General features: G+C 34.4%; 1 protein-coding gene across 6 annotated transcripts in view; it reads right to left on the bottom strand.

Moving 5' to 3' along the window:
* ASCC3 (activating signal cointegrator 1 complex subunit 3) overlaps positions 1 to 26,530 on the bottom strand; it is a 261,190-nt gene that overhangs the window by 59,900 nt on the left and 174,760 nt on the right. For 5 of the 6 annotated variants that reach the window (XM_021390450.1, XM_021390449.1, XM_021390448.1 and 2 more), the window contains 12 exons: positions 26,319 to 26,405; positions 23,942 to 24,118; positions 21,636 to 21,861; positions 17,630 to 17,784; positions 13,842 to 13,940; positions 13,219 to 13,387; positions 11,141 to 11,361; positions 10,113 to 10,198; positions 8,443 to 8,609; positions 8,174 to 8,319; positions 7,945 to 8,065; positions 5,861 to 6,003 (listed from right to left, as the gene is read on the bottom strand). In XM_021390450.1, the coding sequence (XP_021246125.1) occupies positions 5,861 to 6,003; positions 7,945 to 8,065; positions 8,174 to 8,319; positions 8,443 to 8,609; positions 10,113 to 10,198; positions 11,141 to 11,361; positions 13,219 to 13,387; positions 13,842 to 13,940; positions 17,630 to 17,784; positions 21,636 to 21,861; positions 23,942 to 24,118; positions 26,319 to 26,405 (1,797 nt within the window). Of the gene's footprint in view, positions 1 to 5,860; positions 6,004 to 7,944; positions 8,066 to 8,173; positions 8,320 to 8,442; positions 8,610 to 10,057; positions 10,199 to 11,140; positions 11,362 to 13,218; positions 13,388 to 13,841; positions 13,941 to 17,629; positions 17,785 to 21,635; positions 21,862 to 23,941; positions 24,119 to 26,318; positions 26,406 to 26,530 lie in introns of those variants that run through there. The other variant, XM_021390453.1, reaches the window with a different exon arrangement.

The following is a 26,530-nucleotide window of genomic DNA, read 5'->3' as shown; positions in this document are numbered from 1 at the left end:
TTACTGCAAAATACGGTATTGCAAAATATTTATTCTAGAAAAATATTCTATTTCAATCTTGTACATTCTAATCTCTGAACAAGCTAGATTTCTTTCAGACTAGTAAGTAGTCATTTTCTTTGTTCGTGCACATATGTAAACTGTTGAACCATTTACTTTAAGCTAATAGAACTTTTTTATTTTTTAAATTTATTATACTTAAAAAGCTTTTGTAGAAAGATAGGATTCCATTTAAGTAGATACATTACCCTGTGCCTGAAATACATTCCAGTCAGAGTATAATTCAGCAAGCTGATGACAATGCTGGCTCCAAAAGAAAGGAGGAGACCAGATTGGACAAGAATGAGCTAACAGATTGTGCAGCCCAATTCTGTCCCTTTGAGTGTGATATATTGTTTCAAGATGCTAAAAACCCATACTTTCTCAAAGCATATCTGTTGTGCTGGTTTTCCCATTTTCACAGAATCCTCATTATTAGTACTCTGTACTCTTTTCAAAGCACGTCAGACTCAGACCATATGCCACCGAATAATGCTTATCAATTGTCTAAAATGCCCAATAGAAGAAAGATGTGCCAAACAAAAGAATCATGAACGTTATGAAGTCTTTTACAAAAATAATTACATATTTCACATCTGCTGCAGATGTTAAATGAAACAAAAACATCTTCTTGTTATAACTAAATGTTAATTTTTTATGACACACTTTTGTAGAAGGAAGTTGAACTTCTATAATGAGCATAACACTTAGAAATCATTCTTGGTACCTTCCTGACCTTTAAAGACAAGAAAAATAAGTTATCCTAAAATATTAAAAGTTGACTTCTCCTCATACTCCAGAAATTTCCCACGAAACGCAAAATGCTCAGAACACCTCAGATAAGATTTTCCAAGAAATATTAAAGGTTTAAGTAGTTGAAATATATTATTAAAATCTATACTTTTAACACTAACATTTCATTTGAAAGATGGCAATATACCCATTCATAACACAGACCAGATACTTATAGCACAGCATTACTTCAGAACAATAATACGGAGACAACAGGTTATTTGATTTAAAAGTTAGAGAAGAAAAAGCCATCTTTTGTCTTTCCAACAGTTCTTGGTTTTTTTTTTTCTTTTTCCCAGTGATACGAAAAACAACTTAATGGTAAAATTTAATTTGCTTTCAGGCGTATGTCGATGCATATTTCCACATACTGCAGACACACACACACACACACACACATATATATAATTAGCACACATGTTTATACACTCACATCTCTAAAATCTTGAGATCAGTCAATGAGCCAAGGAGTCAGTGAACGCCCTTCATTCAAGTGCCCTTGTGTTCAGTGGGAGCTGAATATTGCTTGGTATGGATGCTATTGAATATTACAGCAGGTATGCTTGCGCTAAAGGATTTTGGTTATTTCTAGAGGTCTCATAAAGAACAGTCCTAACAAGGTCCAGATGGTAAAATGATGCACCGAGCAGAATGCAGAAATCATTGTGGTTAAAGTTAAGACTGTAAACGTGGGTACATTTCTTCTCTTGCAGTGCGAATATCAGAAGAAAAAAAAATCCACATATCTGGCCAGGAAATAAATTTCTTTAAAAACAAACAAGCAAACTAGAAAATGCCTTGCTTGTTTGCTGCTGAGAACTGCATTCTATCCTCAAACAATAAACAATAAATACTACTTTATACTTTTGTTTTAGGTTAAAGACAAAAGGCAGTAAAAACATTACAGAAAAATAAATAAACTAAAAACTTAATTCTAAGAAATTCTGTTGTACAAAGATTGCAACATCTACCACCACCACAGAGAGAAAGAGAAGAGCTTGTTCCTCTTTAGACAGCTCCAGATGTAGAGCAGTATATATCATATACAAGCCTACCATCACAAACTGGTGGCACTCTGTTTTAAAAGGATAATCTGAGCTGTTGTCCCTTTTAACAAGTTAAGTAATGGGTCACAAGCTTGAACATGACAACCTTGGCTGACAGCTCAAAGTTTGAATTTTAGTTAGTAATTGCAGATTTATAACTCATGCAAGATTTATAAATCATCTCATGATTACACAAAAAAACAGGGTAAGCATAAGGTTTTATTTTTTCATTGGCATCTGCTGGCCCACTGACATGGATGAACAATAAAAAGAAGAGAGGAACTACTCAATTTAGAGGGGCAGTCTTCTCTTCGAGATGCACGGCCTATTCACACTGCTGTCATGATGCACCTGTGCCTTATAAGTAATAGCAAGGAAGATCTTTTATAGAGTGTTGCCTACTGAAGAGTCCTTGAAACTACTGCAAACAGTCAAAAATGGCAAAGGTGGCATCTTCAACTTGCTTCTTCACCCTTTGGTGAAAAACAAGCTCTGAGTTAGGACTACACATTCTAAGTTCTGCTTAAACTCTGAAGAACTAACTGCTATAACAGAATTTTTGCATGTGCTATGCATAGCACATTTTTGGAGGTCTCCTTGCTCAGTCTAAACTAGATATGAGATATTCAAGTGTACATTTCTTTATGAAAACCATACACACAGCCTGAAACTAATTTGAATAGAATCTATTAAACTGATTGAACTGACTTTGTGAATCAACAAGTCCAGAAGAACTGGGTAAACAAACAGTACTGGAAACAACAAACTCCATCAAGTACTGTCCCATCTTATGAAGACTGACTGTTGTCTCAACCTTCTCAAAAGCTTTCAACGAGTTGAATACTGTGGGAACAAGGGCATGAACAAGAAACTATACATCAGACATGAAATTCAAGGTAAACATATAGGAAGAAACCTCTCCAAAACTGAACAGAATTGTTGGCAATATATATTTTCAGTAGATGGAAGTAGAATAAAGCTCCTTTTCAACTATAACTAGACCAGTGATTCCTTTAGGGGAGAGAAAATCTGCGATTTCCCCATGATGCAGGTATGCTGCTGTCTACTTTGGTGGCAACGGATGAAATGTTGTTCCTGTATGATATTTATAAGTACAGATACGTATTCCAGAAGCTTCATAGAAGTTCACATCCTTTGAAATATAACTAATTGACCTATTGTCTGAATTTGATACTGAGCTGTGTGGCAGAGGAGGAGCTGGCTTTGCCTGTTACATGAGAGGACTGGGAAGAGAAGTAATCTTGAGTTTTGTGAATATAAGCCTTGATAGACTTCTATAGATAGGATTTGCAAATGGAAGTCTGTCTGGCGATACCACAGCAGAGAGAAACTCGTTAAACCACAGGGTCTACAAAGAAGATGAAGGAAACTAGGATGATGATCCAGCTGGTAAACACATACCAAAGATAAAACACGGGCTTCTCTCCCCCATTCCAATCCCCCACAAACCCTGAATCGCTCTGTTACCGTAACTGAAAAGATGCCATACTGGCTAACAGAGCAGAACTGTTTTCAGTGGTTCAAAGAATCTGTGTCTACCTCAGTATGATTCTTGCAGATGCTATTATGGATAACTTATAATGGCTTAGAACATTTGAAGTAGCCTTATGAAATCTGCCCACTGGGAAGCTAACACAAGCATAGAATAACAGTTAGGCAACGTGTAGCAAAACAAATTACACTATCAAATGAATATAACCAATGAGTTCTTGACAGAATCTCACACTGATCAAAATTAGTATCATACAAATAAGGATGAATGAAAAAAGTGCCAAGACCTGTTGTAAAGCCTGTAAGCTTTGTATACACCCATTTATGAAAAATCTATATCTCAACACACTTCACAATTAACGATTACTAGTGTTTTTAACACTAAGACATTTGTTTGTAAGTCCCCCTCAGTGAACACTGGTCTACAAAAACAAACATAATAAACTGACAGACTTTAAAAATGGTTAAAAGATAATAACAATTTCTTTTTTCTAATTGGTCCATTTTTATCTCATACAGACTTGAGAAATGCTTGAATTATGTGAGCAAGTGTTGAGGATAGGAAATGTCTACCGTAAAGAAGGTATTAACTAGTTCTACTTCTAGTAAGTAAAAAATTATATAGCAATAAAGAGATTTTTGCCTATTTCACCTAATTCAAGCGTGACTTTAATATAACTTCAAGTTAGAAAATTTGAATAAAAGAATATTCTGAATAAAGAAGTAAGCAATACATGCATTATGTATGTTGTATTACTATCGCTTTGTCCTTTGCTTCAATGATAAATGAAATTCAGGTTAACATTGCTCATATAAAACACAAAACTACAAACTGGTCCCCTGATTACCTAAAGCATGTCCACTTGAACTTGTAGGTACTTCATACAATTATGTTATGCAAGATATTGGTAAGACATAAAACTGTGGACATAATCCTCAGTCTTTTGTATTTACATAACTGAAACTCAATAACTTGGTAAGTATCTTTGTTATGCTCCAAACATTCAGGTTATTAATTCAAATACAAATCATATGCAAATGTTATCAAGCTAGTAAATGCAAAGTCTGTTTGACCTTGTCACCTCCTCTTTCAAAACCTTCAGAGGTATATTCTGAAAGAGATGAAAATGTCTAACTTCTGACAGGATACAAGAACAGAAGGCCCATATTTAAACACTCTTAATAGAAAACCCTTTTCCAGGAAGTCTCTCGTTTATAAGTGAAGAACCTTTCTTCAGATATGGTTCCTTTCTGGGACAGTAGGGGGCTCACAGGACCTGGGGAAGCTATTCAGATTAATGTTAAGTCATTTAGCGCAAGCTGCATGTTGCATATTCTATCTGCAAGTGACATTACTACAGTAAAGTAGGGCAAGGTAATAGAAAACTCTATTAGACAGTAATTATTTTGATATGAAACATTTCTGTTATGCTCAAGAAAAGAAGTTAAATGGAAGTTATAAAATTAGAAAAGCAGCATCAGATTAAGACATGTTTTAGTACTAGCAGTTTGTCAGCCAAGACATCCATTTTCTCCTGTAAAATTCATCCAAGGTAGGGAGGATATAAACATTATGCTTTATCTCAGAAAAATAACTTTTTTTTTGTTTTTGTGAAGGGCAGACAAAGGAGGATGTTCTTTCTTATCTAGAAATCTTTACTTTTGGCATAAAATTTTTGGTATACGTATATATGTTTCATATAACTGCTGAATATTCAGTTTTTACCTGGTACTTAGGAGCCAAGCATTTTGCCATGTTTTGGTTGTAATGCAGAAATTTCCATGCGGAAGGTGAGAGAAAGCTATCTTCCAAAATCTAGGGAATCTGAACAATGTTTTTCCAAAGCACTGATGTACTATAATCAGTACCATTAATTCAGAAGGAAACAAATCATTCTGTATTCAGAGCAGGTGTGGAACTGAGATCATTAAATAAAATTCAGTATACATTTTGTAAAATGCAAACAAAACAGAACATTGAATGGATATTTATTATTTGAACATTTTCTTTTCAGTAAATTAAAGAATTCTTTGGAGAAACAATACAAGAAAATGTAATTAAAGATTATATTCCATGAAAAGAAAAACACTGGAAGAGATTTGCTTTAACTTCCTATTCAACAGCTACATGCCAGAGGTTCCTGGCTGTAAACCTGGGAGAACAGTAGCCCTGTTTTTTTTCTTTTTTTTGTATTTGTGTCAAAGACTTGTACCATGTGATGTAAGTTGTACGGGCCAATGGAACTAGCACTAACAATACACGTGCAGGAAAAACAAAGATAATTTGCTTTCTAGAGTTCAGATCTCGCAAAGATGTTTATATAGTCTTAATGCTAGTTTTAATACACACTTGAAACACCTGTTTCAAGATTTATCCTGAAATCATTATTTGTTTCCAAATTAATTTATTTTCAAATACACATCAGTAAGACAGCAACAAATCAGAATTAATTCAGATAATATTATTCTACCTCTCTTTCATCCATCTTCAGCCATTGTTTGGGATCATCCTCAGTAGCTAGGAAAGCTATCAGATCTAAGGCAGTAAGCCTTGTTTGACGTCTGGATGACACAAAAATAAGAACAGGCTTGGCTGGAGAATGGCTTCGAATTGCTGTTGAGAAAAACAGAACTTGAGAATTGGGCCCTTTAATGACAAAACCCACAACTTCTATTTGTAATATCTACACAGTTGATATACTCTGTAATACCTCTGCTGACATACAGTATGAATGCTTAGTTTTGACAGACAGATACAATTGAGTATAAACATTTCTGAATCAAAAATCATACAACTGGTCAGCTGAATCTGAGCTAATTTGCCCTGCTACTTCGGTGATCATTTTAATATAAAGATTTAAGAGAAGCAATTAGAAAAGAAAAAGGAAAAAAAAAGAAAATGAAACACAAAAGCCGGTCAAGCTTTCTAGACTTCAAAGCTTGTGCATTTCTCTGTCTTAACCTAATAAATAAGTTATGTTTTTCTAAGCTATTAGGATACATTATCTTTGGCTAAGTGCCATCGAGGTCCAAAACTTGCTTTCCGTTTGACCTGATTTGCAGACGGCATAAATTCATGTCTGCTTGCAAAATATCATTTCAATGCAGTAAAAAAGAAAAAAGGTTTCAATGGCAGAGAGTAACCTTTGAATAGCTTATGGTGGACATAAGGGAACAAAGAAATGTTGTTTACTAGTTACTGTGATACATTTAAACCAATTTTGTTTTAGAACTTTCTCAAAAAAGATTCTCTTGCTCTGCCTGTGTTTCAAAAGTTTCAGGTTCCACCAATCTTTTACGATGTCAGGAATAAGGATTACATCAAAGTGCTAAAATAACTTTCACTACATCATGGCAAACAAGTGGGGGGAAAAGACTACAGATTTTTTTAACATCAACAAGCACTAGAAGTATAAACAGTTGTATGTAGGTTGAATACACTCTCAGCAAATCCATTTCTCTTTTCTCATGTAATCCTCATTCTACTGATTTTTTTAATGAATTGTTTATTTCTGAAAATTATTTCATACTATACAACATTACATATCACTCTTCAGTTTATGAATACTGTCCTGCATATACACATACCATATAACTGTGGAATTGTTGAAAAAGGATAATTAATCTGTATTTATACCTCACAATTATATATGCCAGTATATCTATATATTTTAAAAGCCTAGGATCTAATGGATTTCTGTTGCTTCTGGAACAGGTGTGGCATAACAGCCCAAGACAGATTTATTGTTCATTAGTGTTTTTGTACAATGCTCTTGTGGAGGTGTAAATAATCTGAGCTGCCAAGATTGGTCTCTAGTCCGCAATCAATACTTTACTTCTGTCATAAGGATAATTAAAGCAGCTAAAAAGTCACCTCACAAATGTCACCTCACAATCAACAACAGTTCAAGTTACAAAATTTATATTGGAGGTTATTTTTAATTGATATAATAAATATTCCTTATGTAACCAAAATAAAATACGTTCCAATAAAATATAAGAGTTTTTCTTAAATCTATCCTGCATGCTAGTTTTGTTGCGAATAAAAAATTGAAAACAGAAGCATATCTGGATGCACTACAAATTTTGAATTTTATGGTTATTGCTTTGAAACTAGAATTATGTGAGGTTAGCCTGACTTCCAACTTCTGTTTACAATTTTTTAATGCTAACATACAGTGGACCATATGAAAGTGCCTCAGCAGATTAATAATATGAATGGTTTTATTGCTTTCTAAATTTCAAATATTTTTTACACAAATGTTTCTTTATGGTGTCAAACACTAAGAGAAAACATGTTTTATTTTCCCTTCATTAGTACTAATTTTATTCTTATGTTCTAAATACGCTACATTCCACTGTTATATGTTTCATGTGCACTGTTCTTTACATTTCAGACAAATAGCTTTGGGTCATTAGCAGATGCAGATTCCTCCTATCCATGCCAACAGGACATACAGTAATACATGCCGTATGTGTGCTGCAAATGTACTGTGTAAAGTGCTCAGAATCTTGCTTATAAGTAAAGAGGGAAAAAGTCTGGGAGCTTGCTTACCTTGAAATGCAGGTTTGTTCATGCAAGCCATACGAGGACAGTAATGCTGGCCAGGGAATCCCTGAATGTGTACCTCTAGAGGAACTGGACGTACTGATGGTCGGAAGTTGAACAGGCCCATCTACAAGAAAACATTTTTTTCAAGTTTAATCTTGAATTATATCATAAATCATTATTTTGCTTTTCTGCAGCACAAATACATATCCATCTCCTGAAACATTTTTCATACCTGATTAATATTCAGCCAATCAGCAAGATCTCTGGCATTTGCTAATGCAGTGGATAAGCCAACTACTCTTACAGGCTTCTCTGTGTGAGATGAGATGAAGTTTGTTCGAGACACAATGACTTCCAGTACTGGGCCTCTCTCGTCCCCTAGTAATTGTAAAGTACATTGAAAAACAGAAAAAAAAAATTCATCTGTCAAAGTACAAGCACAGTTCTTCAAATTTAGAAAGGATTCTGATAAAAAATAACAACAAAGAGAACTACGCTCACCTAGCAGATGGATTTCATCTATGATGAGAATGGAAACTTTCTGAACATAGCTTCTGTTCTGCCAGCTTCTGCTGACACCATCCCACTTCTCTGGGGTAGTAACAATCAGATCAGCTTGAGCAATAGCTCTCATATCAGGAGTCACATCTCCAGTCAACTCTACAACCCTGTAATCAAGAAAGATATTTTTTTCAGACTACATAAAACTGGCTTCAGAGTGCTTCAGAACATCTTAGCATTCAAACATTAATTCTTAAAAGAGAGAAGAAACAAAATTGAACAAAATCAGATTGTTTCTGACCAAATACTTCTAACAAGATTTTCAAAGCTGCTCTGAGATAAAAAACTTGTCTCTGCTTTTCTAGCAAATACCACATAAATACCAAATATAATTCCTTTGCAACACTATAAAAAAGGAAGAGGCTGAATATGAGTCCAAAATCATCTATTGTTCCTTTTTCAGAATGAAGATCATATAGAAATATTAATATGTTAAAATGTGAGTCATAACAACCTGTCATAGCCAGGCACAAAAGCTTTCCAAAACAAGTTGCTGCTTGCTGATGTGTGTAGATCTCTGGTTTGAATAATGAGGGTGGACTGTAGAATATCTGCATATGCTGGTGAAGCTCCATCAAGAGTAAAGCAGAAATTATGCTGGAGTCATTTTTGGGGGAATGTTAGTGGAATTTTTCCAGCTGTTTTACTTTATTATCCTTTCAATTTCTACAAACATTATGTGAGATCCATCATGTTAGACTGAATATTTTTGACATTTCTGTAACACATTCTGCATCTAATAAAAATCCCTCAAAGTAATGTGCCTCTTCTATTCAACAATTAAGTCACAAATATTAACATCAATCTCAGAAAGGAAATACTACCTGAAAATATTTTAAAATGACAAAATAAAATTTATCCTCACACATCGTTAATTAACAACAATAAAAGAAGTACTGCCAGTTAATAAGTTACTGCTATGGTAACAGCAGGAATCTCACTGGTAATTTTGTATACACTGAGTAGTACCTCCTTGTATTGAAAATTGTGGTGTGCTTTGAGCTTTAACTTACAAAAAAAAAGTTGTATATAGGAGAGTGAAAGGCCTTATATCCTATACATATATTTTTTAACTCAAGAAAGTATAACTTTGCAAAACATCAACATGACTGATACTCCTTATATGTCATCAAGTAACAGATGAACTCCAACACCTGTGAAGATCAGCAAGAAATTCATGAGGCCAAGGAATAAATCTATATTCCATACTTTATATAAGAAAGACAATATACGAATGCTGGTATATAGTTTATGCAACTTCGATGAGATCTTTTATAGATGAGGATTCTAATGAATGCTTATTTTGAATTGGAGTTTCAATCTCCAAGGACACTGCAGAGAGAAATCTCATCTACGTATTTGACATACTGGCAAGTAATGAGAATGAAAATAGGTAGACATCAAAGTGTACCTCTCTTTTTCACTTCTGATTTTGCTCTCACAATGACTACTGATAGCATTTTTAAATTTTTTAACTACTAGAGATTTGAAGGATAATATACAAGCAAAATCTATTTTGAAATACTCAAAAGTATTCTGTAGATTTTATCCATACTTGATGGGCTGTTCTTTTGCTTCTCATTTCTTTGATTAGGTAAGGAGAAACATACTTTTTACCAAGTTTTTCTTCAATCCTAACTTTCCAGTCCTCAATTCTCTCACGAACGAGTGCTTTTAAGGGTGCAATATACACAGCCTATTAAAAAAAAAAAACAACAAACAAACCAGGATACTTTTATTAAATTGTACCAATAAGAAAATAAAATATTTTATACTTGCAAGATTTTTTCATTATTTGCAAATGGATTAAAGCACATGTTCCTAAAATGAACTAAACCAGGACAACATTTAAAACAAGACAATACCTGAAAACACTGATTTGTTTCCTGAGCCATTAACAAGCAAATAAATTAAGAAAAAAAGAATAACTTCCTGAAATTGAAGTAATCATTGCACTATTTAATATCAAAATCCACTGAATATATAAATAAAGTCATATTTCTCAGGACTAGAAAACCTGGAAACATGCATTCTAGAACAAAAATAATCAGAATTTCCAGCACGTAGATTTCTAGATATGTCAGATACTTATTAAAAAATTACAAATTAAATTATAAAGCTGATTATTCTGAGTAAAATGTCGTAATATTGTCCTCATACAAGCTTGCTGTGCAGGGTGGAATACCCTGACATATGAATATATTTATTTACAGATTTATTTACAGATGCTGAGGTTTAGGCAATTTGTTTTAAGGTGGAACAGAGAATAGGCTTGTAGTAATTACAATTTATTTATTTAAGTAAGAGAGAGAATGGGGCTAGCTGTATTGACATGGAGGGTAACTAATTGCTTTAAAACAGAATTACTGCTAGTAAAAAATCAAAGGCTAAGCAAAAACAATGTAGGTAAAGCAGGCAATTACAGAAAAGGAAAACTAGCATGTTGGTATGGCATGTTTTCAGATTTAACTCTAATTGCACGCAGATTAATATATAAATGTGAAATAAAAGCATGTGCTTTTTGTATTCAGACATTTATAAAATGGAGAAAGCAAAATTCAGTTTGCAATAGTCTTCCTTGGCTTCTGGACTGCTGAAAACATATACTAAATGGTTCTAGTAAATCTATTTTACAAACCTTTGATGTGGGATACTTGTTAAAAACTCTAAAGATGGCTAATTCAGCTGCAACAGTCTTTCCAGAACCTGTAGGTGCTCCAAGAAGAACATTACAGTCTGTGTGATAAAGTGTATGAAATATCTGGGTCTGGATAGGATTGAAGTGTGTGAACTTGTAGAGGACTTCATATTCTGGATGTCCTAAGGCTGTGACAGGCAAAGGTTGAAGATCTAGAAGCTCTACAAACACAAAATAATCATGAGCACATGACAACAGATGCCATCACATAACAGTGTTTACTATGAAGCTAAAAATATTAATATTTTAGTGGAAAACTTTCACTGGAAATGGCTTTACTTAATATCTCATATGACATAGAATTCTCATTGGGCTATTGTTAACTTCCACGAGGAATACTGAAAAGTTGATTTTACAACTGAAGTATTTCTTGAAGTATTATAGTTAGTATTCTGACAGCTATGAAACATATCACTAGAATAAATTAACGTTTTACTTAAACTGCTCCTTTTTTTCCAGTTGCAGTAAATACTAAACTCACTATACTAGATTATATATGTACGTCCTTCTTATGATAACAGAATGAGGAATAAGAAGACAACAGTCTGTATATTTCAGATTCATGAAAAAGATCTCTTTAGTAAAGAAGGAAGAGTCAAGATTATTTGGAGCTTCTAAATTAATGGAATAATACCAATCAGAGGAGTACAATTAAATACTGAATTTAATCCTTTAAACATGTAATTAAAGATATAATCTCAATAAATAAACAAACATCCCTTCAGTACATGATTCTCAGAATATCTTGAGGGCATCTGCTATCCAAACAATTAGATTATGGTATTTGGAAGATGACATACATAACCAAATTGGATTTGGAAACCTACCAAATTAAGGAGACAGCACTGATTCTGCTATGCAGATGCTTGCTTTGAAGTTGGTCTTCTACTTTTTTTCCTTTTTTTTTTTTTTTTTTTTGTGGCTAGAGGTCTCATTTTCTTTTCAGGGTGCTTCACGTTAAGGTATGATATGGGAGTTATAAAGTCACATGTTTTTCCCTGGTACCTTATGGCTGTTTTATCATTCCCACTAAAACTGATTTCTTGAGTTCTGTTGAGGAGAAAGAAGGTTTTCTGCCTAGCAGGGCCTCTGTGTACTTCATTGTTGAGTGGGAACCAGATGGGAATTGAAATCAATTACCATAAATCCTAGAGGCTCCATAACTGGTGATGTGTAAATATCTTTCTGTTTCTTCTGAATAGTAGTCAGTGATCAGTCAATTAGATAAAAAGGTTACACATGCTTTTCCAGACAGCGTAGGTACAGTATAACAATAGCTAAACACTTCACAAACACATGTGAATTTATGCATGCCAAAGGACAACATTGTATGAGAAAGGAGTATTTCTGAAGGCAGTCACTTCACAGACTGCTAGATGAGCCAAATGTAATTACAGTGAAAAGGTCTTACAATGACATCAGGCACAATGAATGTATAAAGCTATTTATGTAACCAGAAAAAAAGGAGCAAAACACAGACACATGCTTCTGTGCCAAGTGTTAAAAAGGAGGGGGAGAGGAAGGCCATGACTTGATCAGCAGTGCTGAGTTGAAATTACATGTTCTGTACTGTAACAATGCTTGCTATGACGCGTTGATGTTAGTAAAAACAGTGAAAAGTTGCATATTTCCAAAATTTTAACTGTTCTTCCTTTCCTGAATACCAATTATAATGCAACGTTCCACACTAAAATTATTTCAAACCAGTCCACAAGAAATGTAATGCCTGCAAGTGCTAAGACATATTTGCCTAATTTTATTGTCAGTTTCATTTTTCCTGTGGTGAACCTGGAATAACAAAAGAGCTGCTATCATGTTGAGTCAAAATAAACTGGATTTTAAAATTTTAGAGAGCTTTAAAAAGTTAAGTGATGAAATGGTATCAATAATACAATTATGACAAAATGAAATAACATATACTTTTCTATCATAAAGAATGAGCTAGAGATTTATTACATCTGTAAGGAAAATCAATGCAAACAAGAAGAACTGAAAGAAAATGATCAAATTTCAAATACCTGTGTGGGGTGGATGTCTCTCTGGAAGAATCAAATGTTGAAAATTTATGATACACACAGCCTCTGCTCCTAACCATCTATCAGACACAGCTCGAATGTAATATTGAGAAGGCAGAGGTTCAAAGATTGGGATGGTAAACACCAGTAGTTGAGGTTCTTTAGTAATGACCTAGTGCAAACATTGTGTAGAAAACAATTACTGAGCAGACAAATCAGTAACTTGACAAATCATATAGATTGTCTCACTTCTGTATTACTAACACAAAGCAATTATGTGTGCAATTCCAAATGCAAGATATACACATCTACAAAATAGTCCACCACAGGCAATGGATTTTGCTTCCATTAACCTCAAGGCAAGACTAACTCTTCAACTTTTCTTTTAACAGACAAAAACATTATAGTCTTCCCTTTTTTAATCTGGAAAAAGCTATCCTATTAAAAGAGGAGGAGAAAAAATGACATCTGAAATTAGAAAACATCTTTCTGAAAGTCCAGGCTTCAAATGAACATCTGAAACTGAGAGCTGTGTTTCTAGCTCAAAATCCTGTTCAACCTTACAGATTTATTTCTTACTAAATTTACTTTTGTCTTGCTATGAGATTCTGAATAAAATACATTACCTGTTTTTTCTGAATGATGAAGTACTCTGAATGATAAATGTGATCATTAGTAGGGTCTTCTACCCAAATCCACCAAGGCTCTCCAACAGTGCCATGTACCTTTAAGAGTAGAAAACACAGCTCTATTGTAGTTGTAATGAGGCTCCCAAGGTTTACTGGATAAATCACATGTATTTCTAAATTACGTATGTTTACAAAGGAATACAGAAATAAAGAAATCAGAGATATGAGCAATATAACATTTCTAATTAATTTGTCTGCTGAAAGATCATATTGGAATAAGAGTTTCCTTAATGTGCATGTCTCCTTAATGGACATGACATAAATACAACTGAAACAAATGCCTCAGCTGTCTATAAATGGACTGAACTGCCAAGGTTTCTTCCAGGATCCTAAAAACAATTCCTTCTCTCTTTTCTTCACTGTACTTCTGTGTTTGGATTCTGTGCATAGAAACATTGTCTTTTGCTGTCTGTCAGAAACATTATTTTAGCAAAAGTTGGACTGAATTCTGACACCCTTTTCTCCTCCTCTCTCTTTCTCTGTTTTTTTTTTCTAGAAAGAGGCAGTTATCAGACTCAGAATATTGTAGTTTGATCTAGTCACTGCTATAGGTTAAGTGAGAAGAACATAGAAACACCAATGTTGGAAAAGACCTTGAAGATCATCCAGTACAAACATCCACCTACCACCAATATTTCCCCACTGAATTGTGACCCTTGGTACAACATCTAAATGTTTCTTGAATGTCTACAGGAACAGTGACTCAACCACCTCCACAGGCAGCCTGTTCCAGTGCCTGACCACTCCTTCAGAGAATAAGCTTTTCCTAATATTCAACCTGAACGCAACCTGGTACAACTTGAGGCCATTCCCTCTAGTCCTATTGCTAGTTACATGGGAAAAGAGGCTGATGCCCACCTCACCACAACTTCTTTTCAGGCAGTTGTAGAGAGCTGTAAGGTCTCCCCTGAGCCTTCTCTTCTCCAGACTAAACAATCCCTGCTCTCTCTGCATCTCCTCATAAGACTTGTGCTCCAGATCCCTCACAGCTTTGTTGCCCTTCTCTGGACACACCCAAGGGCCTCGATGTCTTTCTTGTAGTGAGGGGTCCAAAACTGAACACAGTACTCGAAGCGCTGCCTCAACAGAGCTGAATGCACCTCCCTGCTCCTGTTGTCAGTTCTATTTCTGATACAAACCAGGATGCTACTGGCCTTCTTCGCCACCTGGGCACACTGCTGGCTCATGCTCAGCCGAGCATTGACCAATACCCCCAGGTCCATTTCTTCCACACAGTCTTCCAGCCACTCTGCCCGAAGCCTGTAGCGTTGCCTGGGGTTGTTCTGGCCAAAGTGCAGGACTGAGCACTTGGTTGTGGTGAATCTCATCTGATGGGACTCAGCCCAGCAATCCAGCCTGTACAGGTTCCTCTGAAGGGTCATCCTACCCCAACTCGGTGTCATCTGCAAACTTACTGAGGGTGCACTCAATTCCCCCATCCAGGTCATCAATAAAGATATTGAAGAGGACAGGCCCCAGCACCGACCCCTGGGGAACACCACTCATGACCGGTCGCCAGCTGGATTTAACTCCATTCACCATCACTCTCTGGGCCTGGCCATCCAGCCAGTTCTTTATGCAGAAAAGAGTGTAGCTGTCCAAGCCATGGGCTGCCAACTTCTCCAGGAGAATACTGTGGGAGACAGTGTCAAAGGCTTTGCTGAAGTCTCAGTAGACTATATCAACAGCCTTTCCCTCATCCACTAGGCAGGTCACTCGATCATAGAAAGAGATCAGGTTGGTCAGGCAGGACTGGCCTTTCATGAACTCATGCTGGCTGGACCAGATCAACCATGCGGTTGTCCTGCACATGCTGTGTGAATTACAAATATAGAGCTAGCTCTTGATGAATCTCATACCATTTAAGAACTGACACATACCTACATTTTGGGCAACTACTGCCCTAAAACTGTGTCTAATACATGATTTGGCTAATTAATACTAGTTGTTCTGTACTTCTGTTGGACTCTTCCTGGATGCAGAAAGGTTTATTTGCCCTGTCTGGATACATACCTTGGCTCTAACAATACAGTAAGCCTTTTCTACTGGAATCTGTCTCACAAGCTTTTATTAAACTTAAGAGCTCCCAGCACTGAAAATTGCAGCCCATGAAGGATCAAGATGATGATGTCATACTTCATGTTTACCAAAATATATCTACTTGCCCATCCCTCGTAAAGGTAAGTACAAAATTCATGATGAGATCATTCTAGAATTTTGTGTCCAGGTAAAGGAACAGTCTTAAAAACATGAACTGTTAGCTAATATTTTTAACATTCTGATGACAGTACTCTTCTAAAAAGCTTGTCAGAAAAGCATGTGATAATGAAGAAGGAATTTTGGACTCTCAGTGGCTGAATTATTAAAATTTAATAGTCACTAAAAATGGATAACATTTTTTGTCACACTAGATAATAGTTTCATTTATTAAAGAAATAAGGAAATAAAAAACAAAAAGAAACAGCTACCCGATTAAAAAAAAAGTAAAAAAATATTGAAGAGTTTTTCTAGTTTTGATGAGTAGCAATGTGCAATTACTAGAAGAACTCCATAAGTTTACAATATTTCTGAAGCAACTATTAAGAATAGGTTGTAGTAAAGCCTGGGCAAAATCTGGTTTTTGCTTTAATCTGTCAAGTACAGAGCTGAAATATATGATTCAAATTCTGTGCAGACCACTTTTCAATTTGTAAAAATCTAGAAGAATCTGAACTTTGCAGACAAAACTAAAAATAGACTGTGAAATTACTTTGTATTACTAGGAAAATACCTTAATATGGCTTTTTTTTTTTTTTGCCTTTGATAGCAATTGGGTAACATGGATGAAAGATAGAATGATAAAACTTGTTTCAATCATAACAAAAAATAATTCTTATTAAAATTCATGTTAGGAAGCCATTCAGACATTTTTGGTAATAAATCCAGGTAGCAAGGAAAATCTGACCTCACATATTTTGATCATTAACCTTCCATTCTCAAGCTAACTTGGTGAAGCTGCCAAAACAAAAGAAAAAGCCTTTAGGCAGGAATACTAAATTCCAATATCATCTACATGTTTATGGAATAAAACTCTAATTTACTTGTGATTAAGGTAAATTTGTGAGGGGATTTATAACTTATTGTTTAATAAAAGATACTTAGTAGGCACCTTTCAGAATGATAACTTCCCTTATCTTCTCAGAGAAGAAAAAGACAAATATGCTTGTCCACCCTCGCTGTAGAATGTTTCAAAAGTACCAGCAACAATACAATGCCCCCATGTGGACATTCATATTTCATTTAGATTTCTCTTAAATCTATTTCTAATTAACAGATTCAGAATGAAAGGGTGTGGACATACATAAGCATCCAACTAATACCTTGACTTTTCTGTTCAGGCAAGTTTCAATACAGAAAAGGCACTGATGTGAATATATATTTGTAAAGCCATAAGAGCAGCAGAACTTGGCATACAGTATGAACTGTATTTCATGGCTTTAGTTTCTGAGTTTCATATTTTAAAAAGTCACCTGTGTCTCCTGTTTTCTTGCTTCTCCTTTTTGGGCATGTAACTCAAATCTGTGTCTTACACAATTGATATTCACTATATGCATTTGTTTCAATTTGATATAAACACTACAAGGCTGTTACAATTAACAGAGATAAAAAGATGATCCTTGGGTAACTTCTTCCATAAAACTCTTACAGGCTTTCCTCCATCTTCCTTTTTTTTTTTTTTTTTTTACCTGATCATTCCATGTGAAGTCAGGAGTGATGTTCAACCGAACTCGGAGTACTGTGCGAGTAATTGGTTGAATCGTTGCTTCCATTGCAATGGAGGGGATTTGATGGACACACTGTTTTACCTTTAACCCAATCTTCACATGATGCAGCATATGACCTGCCAAGAAAAGATTAGTGTAACAAATTTACGTTTACAGGAAAAAAAATCCAACTCCGACTTTGAAATCGGCTTTTAGAGGGGAGTATTATTGCTTGCTTGTTTTGCTCTTAGCTGTGCAAATGTCTGACTCTCTTGACCTGGCACGTCAGAATATTTTGTGATACTTAACTTGAATTAGCAATTCAGAGCCCAGAAAAGTCAGTATTAATTCCTGCTGTTGGCTATAACTAAGGGGTTAAAGTAATTATTATGAATTCACACAGAAAAAAATAGTATGTCAAACTAGTTTTTTTTCCTTCTCTGACTTTTTGACCAGGCTCTTACTCAGCCATATAGCACTTCTTAAAAGTGTGAATACTGACCTTTTACTTGATGAAGGGCAGAAAATCGAACATTACAATTCCTGTGTAGGAATTCGAAGTACACAGAACACTGGATTCTGTGTTCAACTGTGTTGAATAAAAGTAATTAATAGTTTAAAATTCTCATGACTAGTAATCATCTCACAGCAGCTCTGATTTTTTAGAATACACCAGTGTGTAACTGAGGCAAAGAAAAAACTAAATGCTTCAGTGCTTATTATTTTTTTTCACAGTCATGATAACTAAGGCAATAAACGAATCATTATTATTTTTTTAAATTCCTAGTTGTAGTTTACAGCTGAAATCTCTGTTTCCTTGTTCTTCGTTTTAAATACAAATCAATGTATGTACGCAACAGTGATTTTTTTTTTCTTTTTTTCCCCCTAAAAAATATTGTAACCTCTAGTTTATTTAGGAAAAGAAGACTGATCACATTTTCACTGTAATCACTTATATAATTATCTGGAAAAAAAATTAAGTTTTAACGGTAATGGTCATAAGTACTCCCTTAAAAAGTACTCCCTTCTAGCTTTCAGCTAAAAGCCAAAAATAGCTAATGATTTTCTGATGCCATTACGTGGCTCCTGTGTACACCTTCTGAATAATTAAAAAAAAAAGAGCAAGAGAAGAAATCCCATTACTTGCATGATGGGCAAAATGGTAAGGAGAAGGAGATACAAACCTTTTCTTGATATTATACACTTTAGGAGCATAACAGCCTGCAATTGGTATGTTTTTTCTTTTTTTTTTGAACCTTGACTTTCTTATTTAACAAATTGTCAGATTTTGTCTCTCAAAGGTCTATACTATTAAGAACTGAATGGTGATCTTGCTTGAGAAGTAAATCACTAATGCAGAAATTTAACATGTTTTGTCAGTTTAATTTGCAGTTAGTAAAATAACTGCAATTGTTGCAAGTGGACTACTATAAGTAAAGTGATTACATTGGTACAACTTCATAATATAGGCAGCATTACAGCATGAGCAGTTTTTGCAATTAGAGATAAAACTTCAGAAACTGTGCTATATAAAGGTAGATGCCAACTGTCAAAGACTAGTGAGGTTTTGTAGGTAGTCTTCTTCATGTCCCAAATCACTTTCTGTATCACAATGTGTGAGGTGGACTTCTGTATCTGTACAGTACAACATTTGAGGTTTTGTATAAGTGTCTCCTAGGGTACAGTAATTCTCCTCTCCCAAATGCTGCTTGTTAAAATCACCGTAAAACTTACTGTTTTTGTTATCATTCTTTTTAATGGTTATGACAAACTATCAACAGCACTTAAGAAATATGACAAACTTCTAAAAAAATCAGTCTATTCTAGAAGATAGGTATACTTGACAAAAGATGAATAAATTTTGCTTGTTCCACAATGATTGTCAACTGTACTCTGTAAATCAAGACAGCCTATCTCAAACAGAATCATAGAATCATAGAATTGCTCAGGTTGGAAAGGACCTTCAAGATCATCAAGTCCAGACACAACCTAACCATACTGCTCTAACTCTAACAACCCACCACTAGATCATGTCCCCGAGCACCACATCCAAATGGTTTTCAAACACATTCAGGGATATACCATAGTCATTTCTTGGCATTTCACAAACTTCATCATTACCCTGCAATAGTGAGTAGATTGTTGTTGTCTGATTCATGGCACACTGGAATCCAGGATCTGTGCACACAACACAATTTTCTTTCACTGGAAGATCTGGCATTTGTCTATCACTGGGACATGTCTGAGATAGCCAGCTAACTCCTGTCTTTTTTATTCTATTCTGAAAGTGACAATAAACTTTGAAAAGGTAGAAGCAGTAACACTGAAACTGTATTATGGAGTCAGAGGAAGAGCCTGCATCTGGAAGCTGTGTCTTTCATCATTTCTTTGGTTTTGAATTCAAATAAAAAATCTAAGGCAAGCAAAGCCCTGGTGATAGAAAGAAAGGACAGAGAGGAAGAAGTGTGTCAAGAAGTAGTTCTTCAAAAAGAAGCACAGACCAACTTGCTTTGGCATTTAAATAAGGCTGAGAACACAAAATATCATGGCGCACAGTCACCAATAACTTGTTTTCACAGACCTAAGCCTACTTTCCAGCCATGTTAATATAAAAGAAAGCTACGTGTTCTACACATATATTGATACATTTCTACCTTGTGAATAGTAGCTCCACAAGCTGAAGGACGCAAAATTATTTTTGTATTTTAATACAAATTTCTTGTTTCTCCAAAGGCAGGTGTGGGGAGAAATAAGCATTAAAAAGAAAAGAATAAAAACACTAACAGTATTCATGGAAAAATAAATAGTGTCAAAAAAACCCTGCACAAATATGTAACAACAATTTGTGAGATACTTCCGAATGAAAAAAGCATTACAAAACTAGAACTTAAATGTTTCATTTTTAGTAACTCTAAAGTTACTATTTATTATAATACACAGTTCAAGTGAGCTGAATTTTTTTCTCACAGTCCTTTGGCTTACCTTGTTAAATAAAAATATAGTCTCTAATTCTGCAAACTTTAAAATATTAATTCAACTTCTTCCAACCTAATTTTAATCACATAACAAAGCTTCCTAAGATAGGTATATAGTTCTCTTATCAAATTAGAAATATCAAATCAGAGGTCATAATTATCTAAAAAGCAGTGTCTGTGAACTATATTTTCACTGTAAAAGTATGTATTTTAAAAAACAAAAGGTTTTTTCCTCAAAAACCTGGCATTTCAGGTGCAAGGAAAATCTAAGATACATAGGATTATCCCCCAAATCAGAAGAAATATACTGATATAAGAAAAAGAAACATATTACAAACAGAATTTATTTTCTTAATTCCTACCAGCTTGTGGATATTTTTTCAAAAGTAGTATATATGCACATACTAGAAAATGTCATTATATGATTCAGTCAGTTTGTGGATTTTCTCATTTTCAGTATGTCAAATCACTTAAAAATTTTTTTTTTCTGCAAAGACACCAGTGACAATGCTTCTCCATGTTCAATGAAAATTAATGCGGTGTTTCAGAAGCAGGCCATTTACTGATAGCACACCTAGATATAAGAATCTACTTTTCTTCTTTTTATCATTAATAGTATTGCATTAAAAAAAATTCCAACTGGAAAAAATAGACGTGTCTTTCAAAGAAGTGTTTTACATAATTAAAGCAAGGGTAGCATAGGGTATAAATGATCATTAGTATGTACCTATATGCAGATATGTATATATAGACATTTATGTAAAGACACATCAATAGACATGTCCATTCTTGGAGTTGGCAGGACATGGGCCACCCTCAAAGCTGTGCAATATTACAGGCTGTGAAGATTGAACAAACCTTCTTGATTGGACAGACCATAATAACATGTTAATGTGTTTACATGGCTTCAAGACCAGAGCGGGTTTGGTTTCTTAATGAATGGCTCAGATTTATTTCAAACTTGCATATTAATTAATAATAATTTAAGCAGATCAGCATAACTGATTTCTCACCTATTTCATCTTTTCTCATGTCCTTCATCTTGTCTACAGTGAGATTCTTCTCTTCCAACTTTGAGAGGACTGATGGTGGTAACACGGAGAACTGTCTCAAAGGGCTAACCCAGCCCCACAGCCTCTTGTCAATGACTTTGCTGAGATTCAGTAGTCGATATGTCATTGCAGGCCAACGTTTCCTAAGGGCAATCTCAAAAAGAGCTCGAACAATACGAGCTGCATTCTGGAGAGTGAAAAGAAGGCAAAAATGTTGTAATTCACTCAAGTATTCTTCGTAAAATGAAAGGGAACCCATAGACTCATCTTTGAGAAACCATAACAATAGATATTTCTTTTCAAACTTATTTCAAACACTCTTGAAAACTTAATTTTTTTTCCATTACTGACTAATGGCAGAACTACCTCATGATTGCCTACAGAACTTAAGACAAGAAACATGTGCAATTAATTACAGTTGTACTGGCAGGTCTGCCATGGGACTTTGAACAGAACATTAGGGAGTTCTAGGTTTATTGAGTCTCAGTCACTTCTGAACCAAATTCACTTGCTGTACTTAGTATCTTCCTCCTTCTCCTCCATACAGCTGCAAGCTCAGTTTACATGGAAATTCAGGATTTAAGTTTTTACCTTAACTGTGCTTCCATAATAGGCACCCACTTCACAGTGACTTTCAGAACAGTTGCACAGAAGTTCAATGTTTTTTTATTGTTGCTTTTTTTTTTTTTTTAAACACATTACCATCTCCCAAGCCTATTGTATAACCAAACCGTATGAATCTACTTTGGAGTTGGAAAATTAATTACTAACATAAGCTTGAATTAGGTCAGTCTTATCTCAAAAACCTAAGTTATAATATTCCTTTCATAAGCTTATCTAACTGTATTCTGAAGTTGTGGATTTTCTTTTTTTCTTTTTTGCCTGCTAGTACTGTGCCTGGATTAGAGATTCTGTTCTTGATTCACAGAATTGAATACAATCATTCTCTACTGCCTCTGCAGTGCCAACAGGAATAAAGAAGAGAAAATTATTTGGCCATGATAGGAAGCATATGTTACTAAAGAAGCACATTTCTTTAACTTAGAAAGGACGAATGATTTTCCTAATACTCACTATCCAATTAAAAAAATTCACAATTTGTAGCACTGGTTCCACACACACAACTTATGGAGGTTTGAGAAGTAGAACATGTTGCCTAACTAAAAATATTATAATTGAGACAGACAAAAAAAAAAAAACTGTCATAAAAGCAAAGATTAAACGAATCATACTAAAAATGATCTTGCTGTGCAAAGACAACAATTTTTATGATGTGTGTAACGCTTTCAGACTCACTTAAACCTTGCATACTATGAAAAAAAAACTCTTGTGAAGAAGGTAGTGGTGCTATGAAAATCTTGCTGGAGAACATGTATACTTTCAAATATTCAACTCTCATCTTTAGCACCAGTTAAATGCAAATTTCTAAATCTGTTTTGGAAGGACGAGAAAAAAGGATTCAATGCAACACATTCATGGATTAAAAGAAAAAAAAACAAAAACAAAAAAAGACATACAGGATGATCTAAAGGGTGAAACTTTATAATCTGTTTCATACACTTATTAATGTTGCACATCTGGGATTGTCTATGAGCATTTTGTCACTTTGAGTTCTTCAGGAACTAAAATTTCAAGCAACTCTTCCTTTCTAAGATGGTATCTAATTGTGTAAGCAGGCAATTTTATGTTACATTTGCAGTTCTCTTTTCATTCAGTGTAATAGCTAAACATGCTGTGTAACTATTGACAGTTTAGCTATCAAACGAAACTGACAAACAAATATATAGGTTAATACGCAAACTTACATGATAAACTCTAGCAGTCAATTCATAATAGCACATCTTTCTTGTACAAACCAAGGATGTGAATAACACACAAATTATATTTGACAGAACAAAATAAAAAAGTACATAAAACAAACATAGATTGCGACAGTTTGTTAGATTCAGAAGAAAATCCAATAAGTTAAGAAAATCCTATCACAGCAACTTCAGTTAGAAACTCTAAATACAGTAAGACTACAGGTGTAATATGAATATAAAGAATATTCAAAGTTAGTAAAAAGATGCAGTACCCTCAGAATGTTGGATTTTGCAGGTCTTTTTCTACTTAAAAAAGTACCTCATACACACATGGAAGGCTTTGATTTTCAAATAAATTTGCATTAAAAAAAGTTTGCACATCAAGTCTATTTACATAATAGTAAACACTTGGAAGAACTAACACAGCAGAAGCAGCAACAGATATGTAAAAATTACTATTTTTACCTGTGCAACATATGCAGAATCTGAAATAAGGGAGAAACTGTCCATCTCCCCTCTGCTAATATATGTTTGGAGGAGGATATTTATTTTTCCATAGTTGTTTTCCACACCTCCAGGAGCAGGAAGTTCACAGAAATCATTCAATAAGGTATCCAGCTCTTCTATTTCTTCTTCTCTTACCTAAGGCAAAATTATACAATATGAAGAGGTTGGAGGAACTTGATAAAAATTTTTATACTAAAATAAAATATTCCTCATCATATAGTTACATTATTTTAAAGCAGAGTCTGATTTTAAGGATAAAAAAAAGACAAGCAAAACCACATCTTACAGAATGTAGCTAATAGACTATAATTGAAACAATCTTAATAGTGACACAATTACATTTTATTATTCATCACCATCTACTAAAGTTGCCATTGACATACAAAAATTTGATATGCCACAAAAATTCAATCTTCCGACCCCACCATCCTTCATCTGATGAGATTTCATTTTTTATTTGACCAGAGTAAAACCTCTGTCCATCTGGATTAGGGCAATCTTGAATTAACATTAAATGTATTCATTATAGTTATATAGTTTGCATGTGGAATAACACATTTTTAACTCAAAACTGTGAAGTACTATGATTCATGATATTAAAGTTTTCACTGTTAATAAGATTAAGTCTCAATATGAATAAAGAAATATTCATATCTATATTTTGAATAATGCATAACTTGTTACAGTTTCACTGATGACCCTTACGTGGCAAAAATAGCATAAATCTACATATTCTTTGATTTACTGATAGTCTGTTAGTGTAAAACTTATTTAAAGAGGGTAAATGTTTGGTCCCTGCAGGGAACTAGCTGAAAGTAATTTTCATTTGGACTCGACTACCTGACATACAAAAGACACTAAGTCAGTTGGGTTAAAAGCCCCAAATGTCCAGCCACCTACAGGAAAGAAAAAGATGAAGGACACAACCATCACTGATTACTCTAATGTCAGGAGAATATTATGCTCTGCTTACATCAATATTTTTTTTAATAAGTTTTTCTGCTTTTGCATAGTCCAGATCAATGTTTTGGCTACTGCTGACTTTGCTATCTCAAAATACAGAGCTCAAAAAAGTATTATGGAGACAGGTTTCTTATTATTAAAAGTCAAAATTCATATTCACAAAGAGGAATAAACCTTGAGTTACTCTTGTGCTAATCAGCCATTAGCTTTAACACTCAGAGCTGTACAACAAGTGAATCACAACAAACTGCAAATGATGTTGCACTGATGCCATATCATACAAATCTGAGAAAGCAAACTGGAAAAACTATGTTTTAGTTACGAAGCATTGCTACTGACTTTACTACAAATTTAGAAACATTTATCTTCCATATGCTTTCTTTTTAAATATTCAATTACTCTAAATTTAGATCTAGCAAAGCAATATCACTATCGTGAATAAAACTAGTAGCTCTGAAAATGTTGTATGTAACACTGCAATACCTCATTGTTTATTATCTTCTATAATACAAGACATTACAGCAAAACAGAATTTCTCCATTAGATAAAGAGACAGCAATGCTCAGACAATGTGTGCAAATATGTAAATAGTGAGGGATTTACACTACCAGTCCTCAGAGCCAGGTGAATGAGAGCCAACTCTGATCTGAAAGTTGCATGACTGTGGTAAAATGGCAATGAGCCTGACCCAATAAACCCCATGGAGTCTGGCTTGCACCTCTATGAGATGGAAGCATGGGCTAATAAGCTCACACCAGCTTGCAAGGTATCGTATTATGTCCTACCAACAGAGAAGGAAAAGAGGGAGGCTGGAATTAAACTGAGCTTGATAGTAATCTTACAGTCTGTACAATAGAATCTTTTAAAATAACTTTCTACATTTCATGTTGAAAATAGAATTCATCGTTCTGATAATCTAGTATTACCCTCTGCATGAATTATATCATAGAGTTAAATTCAGTGAGTCCTGCCTCATTTCTTTTAAAGCAAATTGCTCACAGAGACATCTAATAGAGACTTAGACGTCAAAAAGAAATCATCATTCCTGGATGCACCATAGCAATAGACACTTATCTTCACCTGTTAATAACTGAGAAGCTGAAAAGTTCTTAAAAGCATTTAAAAGGAATTCTCGAAGATCCATAACTATGTATTAAATGTGCATTACAGTTCAAGCTGAATTACTGATAAATTTGAATGAGAGCAGATATAGTTCTTGGCAATCATTCCTACCTGGAAAACATGCTATAACAGTGCTTAATATTTAACAGAACTTTAGTCTATAGGAAAGGAGCTTACTATTTAGGGAATGAGTACTACAGAAGCATCTAGTTCTAAAACACGTTATTTGTACTAAGCAATACAACTTTACCTTTATCTGTTCAAATTCTTCAGCTTTTGACACTATAGCAAGAATATCACCTTCTGTTTTATGAGCATCAAACAATTCATTGAAAGTCTATTAAAATAAAATAAATCAATTTAGTACTGAAAATAAAAATGCATATATAGCACAAAAAATGGCTAAGGAAGATTTTAAAAAGCATTTAAGATTAAAAGGCAAATAAGTAAATGGACTATCAG

This window comes from Numida meleagris, chromosome 3 (genome assembly GCF_002078875.1).
Source record: "Numida meleagris isolate 19003 breed g44 Domestic line chromosome 3, NumMel1.0, whole genome shotgun sequence".
NCBI classification, from domain to species: domain Eukaryota; kingdom Metazoa; phylum Chordata; class Aves; order Galliformes; family Numididae; genus Numida; species Numida meleagris.
The sequence above is the reverse complement of the archived record's forward strand: the minus strand, read 5'-3'. Positions and strand labels throughout refer to the sequence as shown.